Below are 18,899 nucleotides of genomic sequence, written 5' to 3' on the forward strand. Positions count from 1 at the left end.
CAGTTAACCAAGCCCCTCCTGTTAACCAAGCCCCTCCTGTTAACCAAGCCCCTCCTGTTAACCAAGCCCCTCCTGTTAACCAAGCCCCTCCTGTTAACCAAGCCCCTCCTGTTAACCAAGCCCTTCCTGTTAACCAAGCCCCTCCTGTTAACCAAGCCCATCCAGTTAACCAAGCCCTTCCTGTTAACCAAGCCCTTCCCATTAACCAAGCCCTTCCCGTTAACCAAGCCCTTCCCGTTACCCAAGCCCTTCCCGTTAATAACCAAGCCCTTCCCGTTAACCAAGCCCTTCCCGTTAATAACCAAGCCCTTCCCGTTAACCAAGCCCTTCCCGTTAACCAAGCCCTTCCAGTTAACCAAGCCCTTCCCGTTAATCAAGCCCTTCCCGTTAATCAAGCCCTTCCCGTTAACCAAGCCCTTCCCGTTAACCAAGCCCTTCCCGTTAACCAAGCCCTTCCCGTTTAACCAAGCCCTTCCCGTTAACCAAGCCCTTCCCGTTAACCAAGCCCTTCCCGTTAATAACCAAGCCCTTCCCGTTAACCAAGCCCTTCCCGTTAACCAAGCCCTTCCCGTTAACCAAGCCCTTCCCGTTAACCAAGCCCTTCCTGTTAACCAAGCCCTTCCCGTTAACCAAGCCCTTCCTTGGGAGTGCAGTTTGTCATATGACCGTGTACCAGAGAACCAGACTAAGGAGGGGGGCATGGATAGATCTGTGTCCCACCAAACAGGACACTTCTCTGGGGAAGATCGAGTGTCATAACGGGGAATTCCAACCAGAGTTAAGCGTGAGTACATGGAAAATAATTCCCTTTTTTTATGCACTTTTCTCTCCATTCGTATTCTGACCTTGAATTTAAGCATGATAATAGCACGCTATTCATTCGCTATTTGTTTGTGTGTAAGATCAAAGAAATGAAGGTGTAGCGGAGGCGTGTCTACAGATACACCGTGGTCTGACCTTGACATCATTTCCTCACAATTCCACCACCCTTACGCACCATGACACTTTGAATGTGGTCGAGCAACTTGTCGGTTCCAAGTGTAAAAACATCTACTTTCTTTGTTCAGATAGAGATAACACCGTTCCCCATGTACTGTCATGTACTAATTGATAAGACCTTTTGATAACACTTATTGATAAGACCTATTGATAAGACCAATTGATAAGACCAATTGATAAGAGCTATTGATAAGAGCTATTGATAAGAGCTATTGATAAGACCTATTGATAAGACCAATTTGGGGTCTTAGGCTGGGTTTCTGTGTAGCACTTTGTGACATCGGCTGATGTAAAAAGGGCTTTATAAGTACATTTGATTGATGAGAGCTAGGTAATTTAAAAAAATGTTTATTTATTTTATTTCAACCTTTATTTAACCAGGTAGACCAGTTGAGAACTAGTTCTCATTTACAACTGTGACCTGGCCAAGATAAAGAAAAGCAGTGCGACAAAAACAACAACACAGAGTCACACATAAACAAACGTACAGTCAATAACACAAAAGAAAATAAAAATAGAAAAATCTATGTACAGTGTGTGCATATGTGGAAGAGTAGGGAGGTAAGGCAATAAATAGGCCCTAGAGGTGAAAATAATTACAATTTAGCATTAATACTGGAGTGATAGATGTGCAGATGATGATGTGCAAGTAGAGATACTGGGGTGCAAAAGAGCAAGAGGGTAAGTCATAATATGGGGATGAGGTAGTCGGGTGTGCTATTTACAGATTGGCTGTGTACAGGTACAGTGATCGGTAAGCTGCTCTGACAGCTGATGCTTAAAGTTAGAGAGGGAGATATAAGATTCCGGCTTCAGAGATTTTTGCAATTCGTTCCAGTCATTGGCAGCAGAGAACTGGAAGGAAAGGTGGCCAAAGGAGGTGTTGGCTTTGGGGATGACCAGTGCAATATACCTGCTGGAGCACGTGCTACGGGTGGGTGTTGCTATGGTGACCAGTGAGCTGAGATAAGGTGGGGCTTTACCAAGCAAAGACGTATAGATGACCTGGAGCCAGTGGGTTTGGCGACGGATATGCAGTGAATGAATAAGCCATTTGGATAAGGGGATTTTAAATATATATTGTTTTAGTTCTATTTCACCTTATGATCACTGAAGACAAATGTGAAACCAGTCATATGGCAGCTGTCACGTTCCTGACCTGTTTTTCCTTTTTCTTGTATTTAATTAGTTGGTCAGGGCGTGAGTTGGGGTGGGTTGTCTATGTGTTACTTTCTGTGTTCGGCCGGGTATGATTCTCAATCAGAGACAGCTGTCAATCGTTGTCCCTGATTGAGAATCATACTTAGGCAGCCTGGGATTCACGTGTGTTTTGGTGGGTGTTTGTATCTCGTGTCAGTGTTCGTGCCACACGGGACAGTTTTCGGTTTTGTCACGTTTGTTGTTTTGTATGTGTAAGTGTTCAGTTTATGTTAAGTAAAATATGACCACTTTCCACTCTGCGTGTTGGTCCGATCCATGCTCCTCCACGTCTGAGGAGGAGAACGACTTCGACAGCCGTAACAGAAACACCCACCACAAAAGGATCAAGCAGAGTGAGAACAGACAGCAGCAGAGACCAAGGACACAGGACTCGTGGACTTGGGAGGAGATCCTGGACGGCAAAGGACCCAGGGCTCAGCCAGAGGAATATCGCCGTCCCAAGGCGGAGCTGGAGGCAGCGAAGGGAGAGACGCGCTGGTATGAGGAGGCAGCGCGGCGACGTGGTTGGGAGTCCGAGAGTCAGACCCAAAAATGTATTGGAGGGGGCACACCAGGAGTGTGGCAAAGCTGGATAGAATACCTGAGCCAACTCCCCGTGCTTACCGTGGAGTGAGAGGGCGTCGTACTGGTCAGACACCGTGTTATGCGGTGAAGCGCACGGTGTCCCCAGTACGCGTGCTTAGTCCAGTGCGGGCTATTCCACCTCGCCGCACTGGTAGGGCTAGGTTGGGCATCGAGCCGGATGTCATGAAGCCGGCCCAAAGCATCTGGCCACCAGTGCATCTCCTCGGGCCGGCATACATGGCACCAGCCTTACAGATGGTGTCCCCGGTTCGCCAGCATAGCCCAGTGCGTGCTATTCCACCTCGCCGCACTGGCAGGGCTACGGGGACCATTCAACCTGGTAGGGTTGGGGAGGCTCGGTGCTCAAGAGCGCGTGTCCTCCTTCACGGTCCGGTATACCCGGTGCCACCTCCACGTATAAGTCCACCGGTGGCAGCCCCCCGCACCAGGCTGTCTCTCCGGGTTCTCTCTCCAGCTGCTCCCACCTGTCCAGCGCTGTCAGAGCCTTCCTCCTTTCCAGCGCAGCCAGTGTCTGAACTGTCTGCCTGCCCAGCGCTGTCTGTCTGTCCCGAGCCTTCAAAGCCGCCCGTCTGTACTGAGGCTTCAAAGCCGTCCGTCTGTCCTGAGCCTTCAGAGCCGTCCGCCAGAAAGAATCAGCCAGAGCCGTCCGCCAGACAGGATCAGCCAGAGCCGTCCCCCAGACAGGAGCCGCTAGAGCCGCCCGCCAGACAGGATCAGCCAGAGCCTTCCGCCAGACAAGATCAGCCAGAGCCGTCCAGCCAGGACCAGCCAGAGCCGTCCAGCCAGGACCAGCCAGAGCCGTCCAGCCAGGACCAGCCAGAGCCGTCCAGCCAGGACCAGCCAGAGCCGTCCAGCCAGGACCAGCCAGAGCCGTCCAGCCAGGACCAGCCAGAGCCGTCCAGCCAGGAGCAGCCAGAGCCGTCCAGCCATGAGCAGCCAGAGCCATCCAGCCAGGACCAGCCAGAGCCGTCCAGCCAGGACCAGCCAGAGCCGTCCAACCAGGACCAGCCAGAGCCGTCCAGCCAGGACCAGCAAGAGCCGGCCAGCCAGGACCCGCCAGAGCCGGCCAGCCAGGACCCGCCAGAGCCGGCCAGCCAGGACCCGCCAGAGCCGGCCAGCCAGGACCCGCCAGAGCCAGCCAGCCAGGATCCGCCCCTCATTCCGGTGTTGCCCCTCATTCCGGTGTTGCCCCTCAGTCCGGTGCTGCCCCTTAATCCAGTGGGGTTAATTTGGAGGGTGGCCATTGGGAGGAGGCCAAGGAAGTGGGGTTTGACTATGGTGGGGTGGGGACCACGACCAGCGCCAGAGCCGCCACCGTGGACAGACGCCCACCCAGACCCTCCCCTAGACTTTATGCTGGTGCGCCCGGAGTTCGCACCTTAAGGGGGGGGGGTTATGTCACGTTCCTGACCTGTTTTTCCTTTTTCTTGTATTTATTTAGTTGGTCAGGGCGTGAGTTGGGGTGGGTTGTCGATGTGTTATTTTCTGTGCTCGGCCGGGTATGATTCTCAATCAGAGACAGCTGTCAATCGTTGTTCCTGATTGAGAATCATACTTAGGCAGCCTGGGATTCACGTGTGTTTTGGTGGGTGTTTGTATCTCGTGTCAGTGTTCGTGCCACACGGGACTGTTTTCGGTTTTGTCACGTTTGTTGTTTTGTATGTGTAAGTGTTCAGTTTATGTTAAGTAAAATATGACCACTTTCCACTCTGCGTGTTGGTCCGATCCATGCTCCTCCACGTCTGAGGAGGAGAACGACTTCGACAGCCGTAACAGAAACACCCACCACAAAAGGATCAAGCAGAGTGAGAACAGACAGCAGCAGAGACCAAGGACACAGGACTCGTGGACTTGGGAGGAGATCCTGGACGGCAAAGGATCCTGGCTCAGCCAGAGGAATATCGACTTCGACAGCCGCAACAACAGCAAGCTGAAACAAAGCTACCGAGTTGATTTAGGATTTCTAGAATGTTTTAATTATATGCCTGGACTGTGCACTGTATGTTTTACAACTTGTATCATGTTAAATATGAATGACTATCGGTAGTCACCTTCAGGTTAACTCACATTCAGTTATTACTGTCCCTTTAATGTTCGTTTCCCTACATTTTGCATCATTCCACTACGTCGTTAGTTTACCTTCCTCTGTCACGTTCATGTGTTTGTTCCTGAGTATTGCTAGCAATAGTAAAGCATATTAGGCTAACGTATTACAAGTTGTGCAGTAATTTAGGACGTAGCCTATTAGATCATTCTGGAAGTCAGACCACACGTAGCGGGTTAAACCTGGACCCTGGTGCACGGTTCACCACGACTGGACCCTTGTCATCACGGTTCTATGATCGGTGAGGTTTATTACAGTAGATTTATAGGACTACTGTTCCACCCCTATTGTACACTTTTCTCACCTTTCAATATGTCATGGATTGAACAATTGAACAAATGGAAACTTTAAGGACGAATCAAACCACTGTATTTTTCATTCACCAATATATTTAGTGCGTAAAGGCTCCCCAAACTTTTATGAAATTATTCATAAATTCTTTCCTAACCCTAAATAATATACAAGATCAGAGTATTTTAAAATCAACCAATTGGTGGTGAACAGGACACGAATATGCATGTATTTACAATATATTATTTTATTAATTCCTAATATTCTGAACCGTTCTCTCCATCTATTCTAGTGAGCCTGTCGAGAAAATTATAATATAAGGTACACCAAATTTAAAGGGATGGCTTTACATAAATGTACTGAAACCCATATTAAATGAAAACTCCACAGGAAAATCTTTTGTCCAGCAAGTGGGAGTTTTTTCAGCAGTTGAATTAATTGTATTCAGCACGCTAGGAAGCCACGCCTGCAAAGCCCGTTAAGGCACCTGCATGAAGTAAGTTTGAATATCAACTACTGAGAAGTGCGTAGGAAAGGTGTACATTTCCTAAGTCTGAATTGGGCCCATGTCTCCTAAGGATGCTTATGGTGGTGGGGGTGCTTACGTGGCTGACGTAGATAGCTGTATCCTCTTCATCGTCAGTCCGATAGCACAGCGTCAGACCCAACTTCTCCTGACTGTTGAGTCGACAGAGCTCTACCTGCTGTAGAGACAGAACAGAACAGAGAGAATTCACAATGGAAAGGAGGAGAGGAGGAGGAGAGGAGGAGGAGAGGAGAGAAGGAGGGGAGTCCAACAAGGATGTGTTACCTGCACAGACTTCATAATGACCTTGTTCTTTTCAAGTTCAAGAGCTGGACCCATATTCCGAAAATGTCTCAGCGTAGGAGTGCTGATCTAGGATCAGTGTAGCCTTTCAGTTTATAGTGAATGGACAGGGGGGAGGATCTGATCCGAGATCAGCACTCTCTGAAACGCTTTATGAGTACTCTGAGCTTACTCTCTGAGAATTGTCACTAAGCTTGTTGCCAAGAACATACGCTACTGACTTCATTCATTGTGTAGGAAGTAGGTTAGTGACACAGAAGGGTGAATTATCCTTTTCTAAAGTGAGATAAGTATGAGCTAATTATACAGAAGCTCTCAAAATCGGATGCTTCCAGCATTAAGGCCCTCTGGTAATTTCTGCTGAGGATATTCAGCTAAGAGACAGTGTAGATCCCCGTTGCTGAGTAGGCTGTGGTTACCACGGTGATGAAATATTCACCATTCACTCTAGTGGGGTTCAGACTCCAGTCCCTTCAAGCCTTGTTCCAGTTGTTGATGAAAGGGGAATATCACCCTGGCCCTGCCATGGCATATAGCCATTACTATATTAACAACGGGAAGTTTTCATCATAAACAATTATCCAAACCACAGGCTGGAACTCGGACATCTTCATTTCACTGGTACTATCGGGAAGTTTTGACTTAATGTGTATTGTCTGCTCAATGTGAACTACAAAGTCCGGCATTCATAGCGAATGCTGCTATCGCCTGCTAGGTAGAGGTGTCGTGGCCACAAACTTGAATAATGCCATTGTTTACTTCGAATGACCAACACAGAGTAATCTCAGAAGATTTCTTTGTAAACGTTTGTTTTTCACTATTGTTTGTCATCATGCCCGTGTGGTGTTCTGTGCCCGGCAGTGCTAAAAACAACAAGCGCAAAAATGTGTTATTTTCACTGTACTACCTACCAGAGATTCACCCTGATTCTCCTAGTGGCTTGCGGCTATCAAGAATGATGCGGTGACCAACGATTACCAGAGGGATTATCAGACTGGACTGTCAGGGAATCCATTTCGACGCCAGCTGAGACGTGATGAGATACCATTGATTTTTTTCCTTCACAGCGAAAGGGAAGATTCTCAATTAGAGGTAAAAAATAGAATTGTTGATATCGTATCTTTAAATAAATAACAATTCTTGGAGGAGGGACAGGGGCCAGACCATGAAGCACCACCCAACACAAATTGTAGTCTTTACGAGACTGGAAACTATGTGTCTGCTTGTATATTTAGCAATGAATCAGATGATAGGAACATGGCTGAAAGACGTCCAATGGCTCTGTTGAACAGGGACAACCACATCTACACCCACAAAAACATATAGTGTGATCAGTTTAACATAGAGACCCCTCACCACACCATCAATACACCGGAAGTTGTCATGGTGTATCGTTCAGAGTGTGATGCCCTGACCTGCCTTCCTCCTGGGCTGTTATGTGTGAAACACATCTCACTGTCCTAGAAATGCCTCAGACATGATGGAAACAAGCCCAGATTCCCCCAGGGGGAAATTCCCCTTTAACTGACACATACTTTGGTGCCTCAACATTACCGAGACCAACATGTTGATCAACATAGCTCATAGGGAGCAACACGCAGTTCTCCAGTAAGTCTCTGCAAAGGGTGAAATAATGTGTGTGTGTGTGTGTGTGTGTGTGTGTGTGTGTGTGTGTGTGTGTGTGTGGGTGTGTGTTTAAATGTAAACCAACTGTATCACTCAAACAAATTCAACAAGTAACCCAATATCACCGTGACATGCTGTGGCATTGGTACTAAAGCTGCATCATTCCAGACCAGTTAAGACTGCAATTGATGTTGAATTATTGTCTGATAAATGACATCCCACCTCCCGTGGTCTTTGCTTATTCTTGTTGTGTGGTTCCTAATCTCTCCTCACCATGGTAACACATGTCCACTGCCCAGAGGGTGGTCTGTACATCAATAGCACTAAAACCTCACATCAAATAAAACACAGACGGGTGTCCCACTGGGGACGTCTTTGATGGTCGCACCGATGGCATTTACTACACAGCGTGTTCCCTTAATGTTGCAGGTGTAGTAACCCTGGTCTGTTTGGTCACTGCTGTGTTGGGAAGAAACAGAAAGATATAATTTTACAGTTTGACATTTTGCTCCGCCAAAGTTATTTTACGTGTGAAGTTACAGTTGGAAGACAGGGGGTCAAAAGGCACTATAACAGGGATACCCTCATTAAAGGGATAGGCTAATCAAAGGGATAGCTTAATTAAAGAGATATGCTAATTAAAGGGATAGGCTAATCAAAGGGATAGCCTAATTAAAGAGATATGCTCATTAAAGGGATACCCTCATTAAAGGGATAGGCTAATCAAAGGGATAGCCTAATTAAAGAGATACCCTCATTAAAGGGATAGGCTAATCAAAGGGATAGCCTAATTAAAGAGATATGCTAATTAAAGTGATAGCCTAATTAAAGGGATATCCTAATTAAAGGGATAGCCTAATTAAAGGGATAGCCTAATTAAAGGGATACCCTCATTAAAGGGATAGCCTAATTAAAGGGATACCCTCATTAAAGGGATAGCCTAATTAAAGGGATACCCTCATTAAAGGGATAGGCTAATCAAAGGGATATCCTAATTAAAGAGATATGCTAATTAAAGGGATAGCCTAATTAAAGGGATAGCCTAATTAAAGGGATAGCCTCATTACAGGGATAGCCTAATTAAAGGGATAGCCTCATTTAAGTGATAGCCTAATTAAAGGGATAGCCGCATTAATGGGATAGCCTAATAAAAGGGATAGCCACATTAAAGTGATAGCCTAATTAAAGGGATAGCTTAATTAAAGGGATAGCCTCATTAAAGGGATAGCCTAATTAAAGGGATACCCTCATTAAAGGGATAGCTTAATTAAAGGGATAGGCTAATTAAAGGGATAGCCTAATTTCCAAAGGATTCCGGGTGGCAGTTGGGAAAGATTAGATGACTGATTCAAAAAATATATGAATTTCTTCGACATCTAGCCACAACAAACAGAGGACAAACAGAGGAGGGAGGGCACTTTTGACTAGGACTCAGCTGTTACTGGCGAGTCGACTCCACACTTCCACACAGTTTAGAATGGTTCAGAACGGTCGAGAGAAGTAGTTGACACGAACGCACCATGACTGTTGATGAACTACCATGTACTGAGAGATCAGAGAACACTAGGCCCCTACTGTCAGAGGGCATTACTAGAGAGAACAATCACACTGAGTAGTACAGGACACAACCTTGTAATCTGGAGACGTTTGAGGTTAGATTAGAGACTCCCTCCTAGAGTGAGAAATCACAGTGTGTCGTGCAGACAGTACTTTAACTCGTGTAGGGCTACAGGACACAACCTTATACTCGTCAGCACAGGATCTAGTAATAATCTGTGGATGTACTGAGGGTAGAGAGACACCGCCTAGAGAGACCACGCTAGTCTTGATTAGAAGATCATCTGTATCTGTGTGTTGTTTTTATAGCGGGTCACTGGGAAGAAAAACCTCCCACAGCTGCCCTGGAGCTGTCCTTAAGTTACACGGCAGTAGTGTGAAGCCAGGCTAAACACATCTTTCACAGCTAATGTCCCTGAGCTGCCAGGGTTACTGAGGAGCAAGGGCATTCAGGGTACAGTTAGATACACTTGACTGAACAAAGAGTAACTGAGGGCCAGCTGTGTGAGGGGAAGAAGTAGCCATAACGACAGTAATCAGGTCACGACCTGACACTGACCCAGCCTCAGTTGGGCTGGCCAGACTGTGTGTGTGTGCGTGTGTGTGTGTCCGCCTGCCTGCGAGTGTGTGTGACTGTGTGCGCACTTGTGTGTGTGTGTGTGTGCCTGTGAGTGTGTGCTCAAACTTCACGCCGTCTCTCATCCCTCTCTCACACAGAGAGACATCCATCCATTTAGTCAGAAGTGGCCGTTAAACTACAGCTGACAGCAGAGGAACACTAATGACCCAGAATCCTGTGCAGCGAACCATGGGCACCCATTAAACGAGCAGCACCACTGCACAAACACACACACTACCACGTCACCCATCACCTCACCTCACCTCACGTCTCCCACGGTCACTGTCTCTCTGACACAAATTACAATCTCCACCCAGCCTCCCAGACAGGCTATTTTTCAACACTCTGAAAAGTGTCATTGTTTATAGGGAAAACATACCAAATTGAGGTAGTAAGATTCCTACCAGTATTTTAATCTTTATCATTCCGATGACATAATGAGCTGCGGGGGAGATGTGGTTGTAATGATCTTTGTAGTGAATAAGTAGGGAACACTATATTTGACCAAGAGACAGATGACTTGTCAATATAACCGCTGTGGGAGAATTGTCCTCGCAGGAACTTGTGTGTCTCCATATTGATTTACCTCATACTCAAACTCCTCTGGCCTGTCCACTTCAACTGGGGTGTTGGAGAGGTACTCTGGACACTCGTAGAATTCATGCTCCATTGTGTGGATGGAGTGACAGCTGAGGAGAGAAAGATGTGTGAGTAGCAAGCTGGTTTCAACACCTTTCTCCCTGTGTTGTGCATATTGGTGGCTAACAAACATCCCCTTTACAACCCCCAGTAAAGCAACTAATGACAGGGATCTATACACACATTTTAAACATGGACACGTTTTAACAAGACAAAAAACCCATGTAAGTGACAAAACCTGCAAAAAGAACCCGTAAAAAGCCATCTTTGTGTGCAGTGTAATATATTGATTAACAGATGGTTACTTGGTGCGTATACAGAGACATGTCAGCCCTGGGTATAACCAGCCCGCCCTGGGTATAACCAGCCCGCCCTGGGTATAACCAACCCGCCCTGGGTATAACCAGCCCGCCCTGGGTATAACCAACCCGCCCTGGGTATAACCAACCCGCCCTGGGTATAACCAACCCGCCCTGGGTATAACCAACCCGCCCTGGGTATAACCAACCCGCCCTGGGTATAACCAGCCCGCCCTGGGTATAACCAACCCGCCCTGGGTATAACCAGCCCGCCCTGGGTATAACCAACCCGCCCTGGGTATAACCAACCTCAGGGTATAACCAACCCGCCCTGGGTATAACCAGCCCACAGTAACATCACCGATGTTTAGAATCACAACAGCATCCATTCTGCCTCCCCCTTATCAGCCGTATCACAGACGAGGGAACGCATGATTTGTAGTTTATAGGACAAATGTATTTAATTTCTGTCCCAGTAAAGACCTATAAATAGACTGAGAATGAACGTAGCGCTGTATAACAGTCACTCCATGTGTTTTGAATCACCTTGTAAACTCTTAAAGGAAATGGACGCAGCAGTCTGGCTGCACTGCAGACACAGTTATTACATGCCAGTTGGAGAGCATCCTAATGACATTTTTTTATTTTATTTTTTATTTTATTTATTTTTTTACCTTTATTTAACTAGGCAAGTCAGTTAAGAACAAATTCTTATTTTCAATGACGGCCTAGGAACAGTGGGTTAACTGCCTGTTCAGGGGCAGAACGACAGATTTGTACCTTGTCAGCTCGGGGATTTGAACTTGCAACCTTCCGGTTACTAGCCCAACACTCTAACCACTAGGCTACGCTGCCGCCCCATTAACGGGATGTGATCAGCTGTACTGTGGAGGGGGGGGGGAGGGGCAGTAATTCTGCTGTACTCCATGACACAGTAGAGGCTCTGATCAACCACATCAGGTTGATGTAAACCATAATAAAGCATCTCCATCTTGAGGAGAACTATCCAAGGGGCCACTCATACAAATGTATACATTCACCCCAGTAAGTCACTTTGGATAACAGTGTGTACTAAAGGCACATATTATTAGATTACCCACATGTTATTAATTCATATTCAAGGGTAACCCAAGTTCTTTTTGAATAAAGGGTTTATTTATTAGAAAGTTCCGGTAGAAAATTCAGGCCAAACCCATGAGTCACATACAGGACATTTATTATTCAGACAGAAGTCTACAACAATGGTTCTCAAATCCTGGCTCCCTGTTTATTAACCCCTAGTGAGGTTATCTCTATGGCAACGAGGCACACCTCACCTGACAGCAGGAAGTGTTAGGATAGAGGCTAGGGTTAGGTTAAGGGTTAGGATGGAGGCTAGGGTTAGGTTAAGGGTTAGGATGGAGGCTAGGGTTAGGTTAGGGGTTAGGATGGAGGCTAGGGTTAGGTTAAGGGTTAGGATGGAGGCTAGGGTTAGGTTAGGTTAGGGGTTAGGATGGAGGCTAGGGTTAGGTTAAGGGTTAGGATGGAGGCTAGGGTTAGGTTAGGGGTTAGGATGGAGGCTAGGGTTAGGATAGGGGTTAGGATGGAGGCTAGGGTTAGGTTAGGGGTTAGGATGGAGGCTAGGGTTAGGTTAGGGGTTAGGATGGAGGCTAGGGTTAGGTTAGGGGTTAGGATGGAGGCTAGGGTTAGGTTAGGGGTTAGGATGGAGGCTAGGGTTAGGTTAGGGGTTAGGATGGAGGCTAGGGTTAGGATAGGGGTTAGGATGGAGGCTAGGGTTAGGTTAGGGGTTAGGATGGAGGCTAGGGTTAGGTTAGGGGTTAGGATGGAGGCTAGAGTTAGGTTAGGGGTTAGGATGGAGGCTGGGGTTAGGTTAGGGGTTAGGATGGAGGCTAGGGTTAGGTTAAGGGTTAGGATGGAGGCAGAGAGCTGAGGCTAGGGTTAGGTTAGGGGTTAGGATGGAGGCTAGGGTTAGGTTAAGGGTTAGGATGGAGGCAGAGAGCTGAGGCTAGGGTTAGGTTAGGGGTTAGGATGGAGGCTAGGGTTAGGGTTAGGATGGAGGCAGAGAGCTGAGGCTAGGGTTAGGTTAGGGGTTAGGATGGAGGCTAGGGTTAGGGTTAGATGTCCCTAATCTTTCCAACAGCAGGAAGGGGCAGATAACAGGTTAGGGTTAGAGTAGAGGGTTAGGGTTAGGGTTGAGGGTTGGGGTTGGGGTTAGGGTTGAGGCTAGGGTTACGGTAAGGTTTAAGGCTAGGGGTATGGTAAGGGATAAGGTTAATGTTAAGGTTAGGGTTAGGATTAGATGCCCCTCACCTGTCTGACAGCAGAAAGGGGCAGATGTCGGGTACAGGTGGAGTAGCAGGCCTCAGCTTAGCCAGGGCCATGATGTGTTCAAAAGTGATGTCCGTCTGCGTGCACACGTCCACCACGTGAACTTCCTGTAATGTTTGGTGTGAGTGGGCGGGGTTGCCATGGCGACGGACGACCTGCACCACGATGGGGTCTCTCCTGATGACCTCCACCACCTCGTCATGGCTGGCCTTGGAGTAGTCCCTGCCATTCACCTGAACAGGGAAGAGAAAGAAGAGACTTAAACCTATGTATACTGTACAGGAATAACTAGGTGTCTATGTGATGAGTCAGTATCACAAAGGCTAGACTCTCCCACAGCCAAGTCCCTTCCATTCCCAAATTCCTACCATTCCTAAGTCCCTAGCATTCCCAAACCCCTACCATTCCCAAGTCCCCACCATTCCCAAGTCCATACCATTTCAAGTCCCCACCATTCCCAAGTCTCCACCATTCCCAAGTCCCTTCCATTCCCAAGTCCCCACCATTCCCAAATTCCTACCATTCCCAAGAACCTACCATTCCCAAATTCCTACCATTCCCAAGAACCAACCATTTCAAGTCCCTACCATTCCCAAGAACCAACCATTTCAAGTCCCCACCATTCCCAAGTCCTCACCATTCCCAAGTCCCCACCATTCCCAAGTCCCTTCCATTCCCAAGTCCCCACCATTCCCAAATTCCTACCATTCCCAAGAACCAACCATTTCAAGTCCCTACCATTCTCAAGAACCTACCATTTCAAGTCCCTACCATTCCCAATAACCTACCATTTCAAGTCCCTAACATTCCCAAGAACCAACCATTTCAAGTCCCTACCATTCCCAAGAACCAACCATTTCAAGTACCTACCATTCCCAAGAACCAACCATTCCCAAGTCCCCACCATTTCCAAGTCCCCACCATTTCCAAGTCCCCACCATTCCCAAGTCCCCACCATTCCCAAGTCCCCACCATTCCCAAATTCTTACCATTCCCAAGAACCTACCATTCTCAAGTCCCCACCATTCCCAAATTCCTACCATTCCCAAGAACCAACCATTTCAAGTCCCTACCATTCCCCAAGAACCTACCATTTCAAGTCCCTACCATTCCCAAGAACCAACCATTTCAAATCCCCACCATTCCCAAGTCCCCACCATTCCCAAGTCCCCACCATTCCCAAGTCCCTTCCATTCCCAAGTCCCCACCATTCTCAAATTCCTACCATTCCCAAGAACCTACCATTCTCAAGTCCCCACCATTCCCAAATTCCTACCATTCCCAAGAACCTACCATTTCAAGTCCCAACCATTCCCAAGAACCTACCATTTCAAGTGCCTACCATTCCCAAGAACCTACCATTTCAAGTGCCTACCATTCCCAAGAACCAACCATTTCAAGTCTCTACCATTCTCAAGAACCTACCATTTCAAGTCCCTACCATTCCCAAGAACCAACCATTCCCAAGTGCCTACCATTCCCAAGTCCCTACCATTCCCAAGTCCCTACCATTCCCAAGTCCCTACCATTCCCAAGTGCCTACCATTCCCAAGTCCCTACCATTCCCATGTCCCTACCATTCCCAAGTCCCTAGCATTCACCAGATGGAGGGGATGGAGGTGTTCTGTTAGTTCTATGTCGTGAGCCCACAGAGAAGCAGCATATGTGATACTGTAGAGTGCACCTAGTCATCCAATTACAGCCTGCTGAGTATCAGTCTGTTTCTGCATCAGCCAACACCTTTGTCATTGTCTTGCCAAGGCAACAACATAGGCCATTTGATAACACTATCATATACTTGTATTTCAGAGATGCATTACAATGCTACGATTTCACACACTGATCCTCCTTTCTTCTCCATTCTTATTCATATCCAGTACTGACCTGACATACTGAGACCTCCTACCCACCACATAACAGTGGACCCCTGGGACTAACAGTTCAGTAATGATCCCTGAGAGCCTGGGTGAGCCTGGAGAAGAAAAGCCTGTCAGTCTTAAAGGGCACCTGCTGTCTCTCCAGGGGAGGGGAGGTGGAGAGGGAGAAGGCCAGGGTGGAGGCCTCTTCCCCTGGGTTGGACTGGTCTGAGCTCTGGGTCTGATCATTACGGTACTGTGGGGTTCAAACTAAATGTCTGGGTTTCAGTGGGAGGTACACTCATCCTACTGACACCTGCCAAGTAACACCTGCCCCCTCCCCCCCTTACAAATGTATACATTCACCACAGTAAGTCACTTTGGATAAAAGTGTGTACTCATGGCACATATTATTATGGCTAGGGTTAGGCTAGGGTTAGGGTTAGATGCACCTAACCTTTCCGACAGTAGGAAGGGGCAGATAACAGGGTTGAGAGGGTTTCTGTTGGTATCAAACCTTGGGTTGCACGGGCCTATTGCAACTTCCTGCTCTGTCTGTATATTGCAAGTCAGTCTGGTCTGAAGAGGGTAGAACAGTTTGCCTGAGGGATCGATGAAGGCAGAGAGCTGAGGCTAGGGTTAGGTTAGGGGTTAGGATGGAGGCTAGAGTTAGGTTAGGGGTTAGGATGGAGGCTAGGGTTAGGTTAGGGTTAGGATGGAGGCTAGGGTTAGGGGTTAGGATGGAGGCAGAGAGCTGAGGCTAGGGTTAGGTTAGGGGTTAGGATGGAGGCTAGAGTTAGGTTAGGGGTTAGGATGGAGGCTAGGGTTAGGTTAGGGGTTAGGATGGAGGCTAGGGTTAGGTTAGGGTTAGGATGGAGGCTAGGGTTAGGTTAGGGGTTAGGATGGAGGCTAAGGTTAGGTTAGGGGTTAGGATGGAGGCTAGGGTTAGGTTAGGGGTTAGGATGGAGGCTAGGGTTAGGTTAGGGGTTAGGATGGAGGCTAGGGTTAGGATGGAGGCTAGGGTTAGGTTAGGGGTTAGGATGGAGGCTAGGGTTAGGGTAGGGGTTAGGATGGAGGCTAGGGTTAGGTTAGGAGTTAGGATGGAGGCTAGGGTTAGGTTAGGGGTTAGGATGGAGGCTAGGGTTAGGATAGGGGTTAGGATGGAGGCTAGGGTTAGGATGGAGGCTAGGGTTAGGTTAGGGGTTAGGATGGAGGCTAGGGTTAGGTTAGGGGTTAGGATGGAGGCTAGGGTTAGGTTAGGGTTAGATGTCCCTCATCTGTCTGACAGCACAAACACATCCTTGGTCTGCAGTCATCTGTGACCTCAGATACACGGTTTGTCCAATTACAGAGCCTCATTACAGTACAGATGTCAAATTCATGTTCAATCAATCACATCCTCAGATTTATTTTCAACACTGATTATTGAAATGTGTCAGGATGGCAAACTAGGTCACACGCACACACACACACACACACACACACACACACACACACACACACACACACACACACACACACACACACACACACACACACACACACACACACACACACACACACACACACACACACACACACACACACACACACAAGGATACACAAACACGCAAAGATACACAAACATACGCACATGGATACACATGTACGCACCCGCTGAAACACACACACACAAAGACACACACACACACACTTACTTACCTAACCCTAAACCAGAACTGAATGAATCTGTTTATTATCAAAATTAGATTAAATGTATTCATTCATCACATGCAGAAATAAAGAAATGGATGGTTGCTCCATTTATCTCTGTAATGAGATAGAAACCAGCTCCATGTATCTCTGTAATGAGATAGAAACCAGTTCCATGTATCTCTGTAATGAGATAGAACCAGCTTCATGTATCTCTGTAATGAGATAGAAACCAGCTCCATTTATCTCTGTAATGAGATAGATACCAGCTTCATGTATCTCTGTAAGGAGATAGATACCAGCTTCATGTATCTCTGTAATGAGATAGAACCAGCTTCATGTATCTCTGTAATGAGACAGAAACCAGCTTCATGTATCTCTGTAATGAGATAGAACCAGCTTCATGTATCTCTGTAATGAGATAGAAACCAGCTCCATTTATCTCTGTAATGAGATAGAAACCAGCTTCATGTATCTCTGTAATGAGACAGAAACCAGCTTCATGTATCTCTGTAATGAGATAGAACCAGCTTCATGTATCTCTGTAATGAGATAGAAACCAGCTTCATGTATCTCTGTAATGAGACAGAAACCAGCTTCATGTATCTCTGTAATGAGATAGAACCAGCTTCATGTATCTCTGTAATGAGATAGAAACCAGCTCCATTTATCTCTGTAATGAGATAGAAACCAGCTTCATGTATCTCTGTAATGAGACAGAAACCAGCTTCATGTATCTCTGTAATGAGATAGAACCAGCTTCATGTATCTCTGTAATGAGATAGAAACCAGCTTCATGTATCTCTGTAATGAGACAGAAACCAGCTTCATGTATCTCTGTAATGAGACAGAAACCAGCTTCATGTATCTCTGTAATGAGACAGAAACCAGCTTCATGTATCTCTGTAATGAGATAGAACCAGCTTCATGTATCTCTGTAATGAGACAGAAACCAGCTTCATGTATCTCTGTAATGAGATAGAACCAGCTTCATGTATCTCTGTAATGAGACAGAAACCAGCTTCATGTATCTCTGTAATTAGATAGAAACCAGCTCCATTTATATCTGTAATGAGATAGAAACAAGCTCTATGTATCTCTATGAGATAGAAACAAGCTCTATGTATCTCTATGAGATAGAAACAAGCTCTATGTAAAGACCATGTGTGAACTGTGATGTCTTGATCTCTGTGCTCTCACTCAATGACATTTAAGGGGCTTTATTGGCGTTATTATATTGCCAAAGCAAGTGAAACAGATAATAAACATCCTCCATCATGCTTTTAGGCTGACTGACCCCTCTCTCTCTCTCTCTCTCTCTCTCTCTCTCTCTCTCTCTCTCTCTCTCTCTCTCTCTCTCTCTCTCTCTCTCTCTCTCTCTCTCTCTCTCTCTCCTCTCTCTCTCTCTCTCTCTCTCTCTCTCTCTCTCTCTCTCTCTCTCTCTCTCTCTCTCTCTCTCTCTCTCTCTCTCTCTCTCTCTCTCTCTCTCTCTCTCTCTCTCTCTCTCTCTCTCTCTCTCTCTCGTGAGGATACAACTGTCAGAAGAGCTGAGAAGAGGAGATCAGTCAGCCTAAAAGCATGATGGATGAGTAGCATTTTCTGAAGTCTATGTGGGCTCTCCATTGATATTGTATCTGTGGTATTGTCACCGGTTTGAAGACTGGTTTGATGTCTGAGAGTAATGCCTTTTTGATTGAAGCTTGCTTTCTCGTAACGTCAACACAGCTTCCTATTGTGTGCAACCTGAAACGTACACACAGACATACTGTATCTCGTCTCATACGGTAAGGAAACATACAGAGAACACCACATGAGGTACTTCCTGGTTCCCCCGAGGTAAAGGTTACTGATGTCAATACAACATGGCCCCCATGGACCTGTGTGTGTTTGAAGTGAGAGCTCTTGTCTTCCCCAACCCCAGTCTGTGAAGGTCAGTAGTTATTGGGGTCTACCACAGGGTGTGAGGGTCAGGAAGAGACCCTGACAGGAGACAGGGCTAGCAGGGTAGTAGTCTTATATTGATTATAGACCTTAATAATATCAGGCTACTCAAGTAAAATGTCAAATGATTTCATCAATAGACCCGTTGTAACGGCGGTCTAGCTCTTCCTCCTCCTCGGATGAGGAGAGGCGAGAAGGATCGGAGGACCAATGTGCAGCGTGGTAAGTTTCCATGATTTAATATACACGAAAACAAGACACTATACAAATAACAAACAAACTAACCGTCACAGTCCCGTGTGGCACAAACACT

At 46.8% G+C, this 18,899-nt stretch overlaps 1 protein-coding gene across 2 annotated transcripts in view; it reads right to left on the reverse strand.

Moving 5' to 3' along the window:
• Positions 1–18,899, reverse strand: part of pdzrn4 (PDZ domain containing ring finger 4) — a 90,951-nt gene that overhangs the window by 13,808 nt on the left and 58,244 nt on the right. The window contains exons 2-4 of one of the 2 annotated variants that reach the window (XM_055912819.1): positions 13,080–13,330; positions 10,418–10,520; positions 5,806–5,904 (exon numbers count right to left, since the gene is read on the reverse strand). In XM_055912819.1, the coding sequence (XP_055768794.1) occupies positions 5,806–5,904; positions 10,418–10,520; positions 13,080–13,330 (453 nt within the window). The remainder of the gene's footprint in view (positions 1–5,805; positions 5,905–10,417; positions 10,521–13,079; positions 13,331–18,899) is intronic. The other variant, XM_055912820.1, reaches the window with a different exon arrangement.

The sequence above is a fragment of the Salvelinus fontinalis genome, unplaced genomic scaffold (assembly GCF_029448725.1).
Source record: "Salvelinus fontinalis isolate EN_2023a unplaced genomic scaffold, ASM2944872v1 scaffold_0219, whole genome shotgun sequence".
Lineage (NCBI taxonomy): Eukaryota > Metazoa > Chordata > Actinopteri > Salmoniformes > Salmonidae > Salvelinus > Salvelinus fontinalis.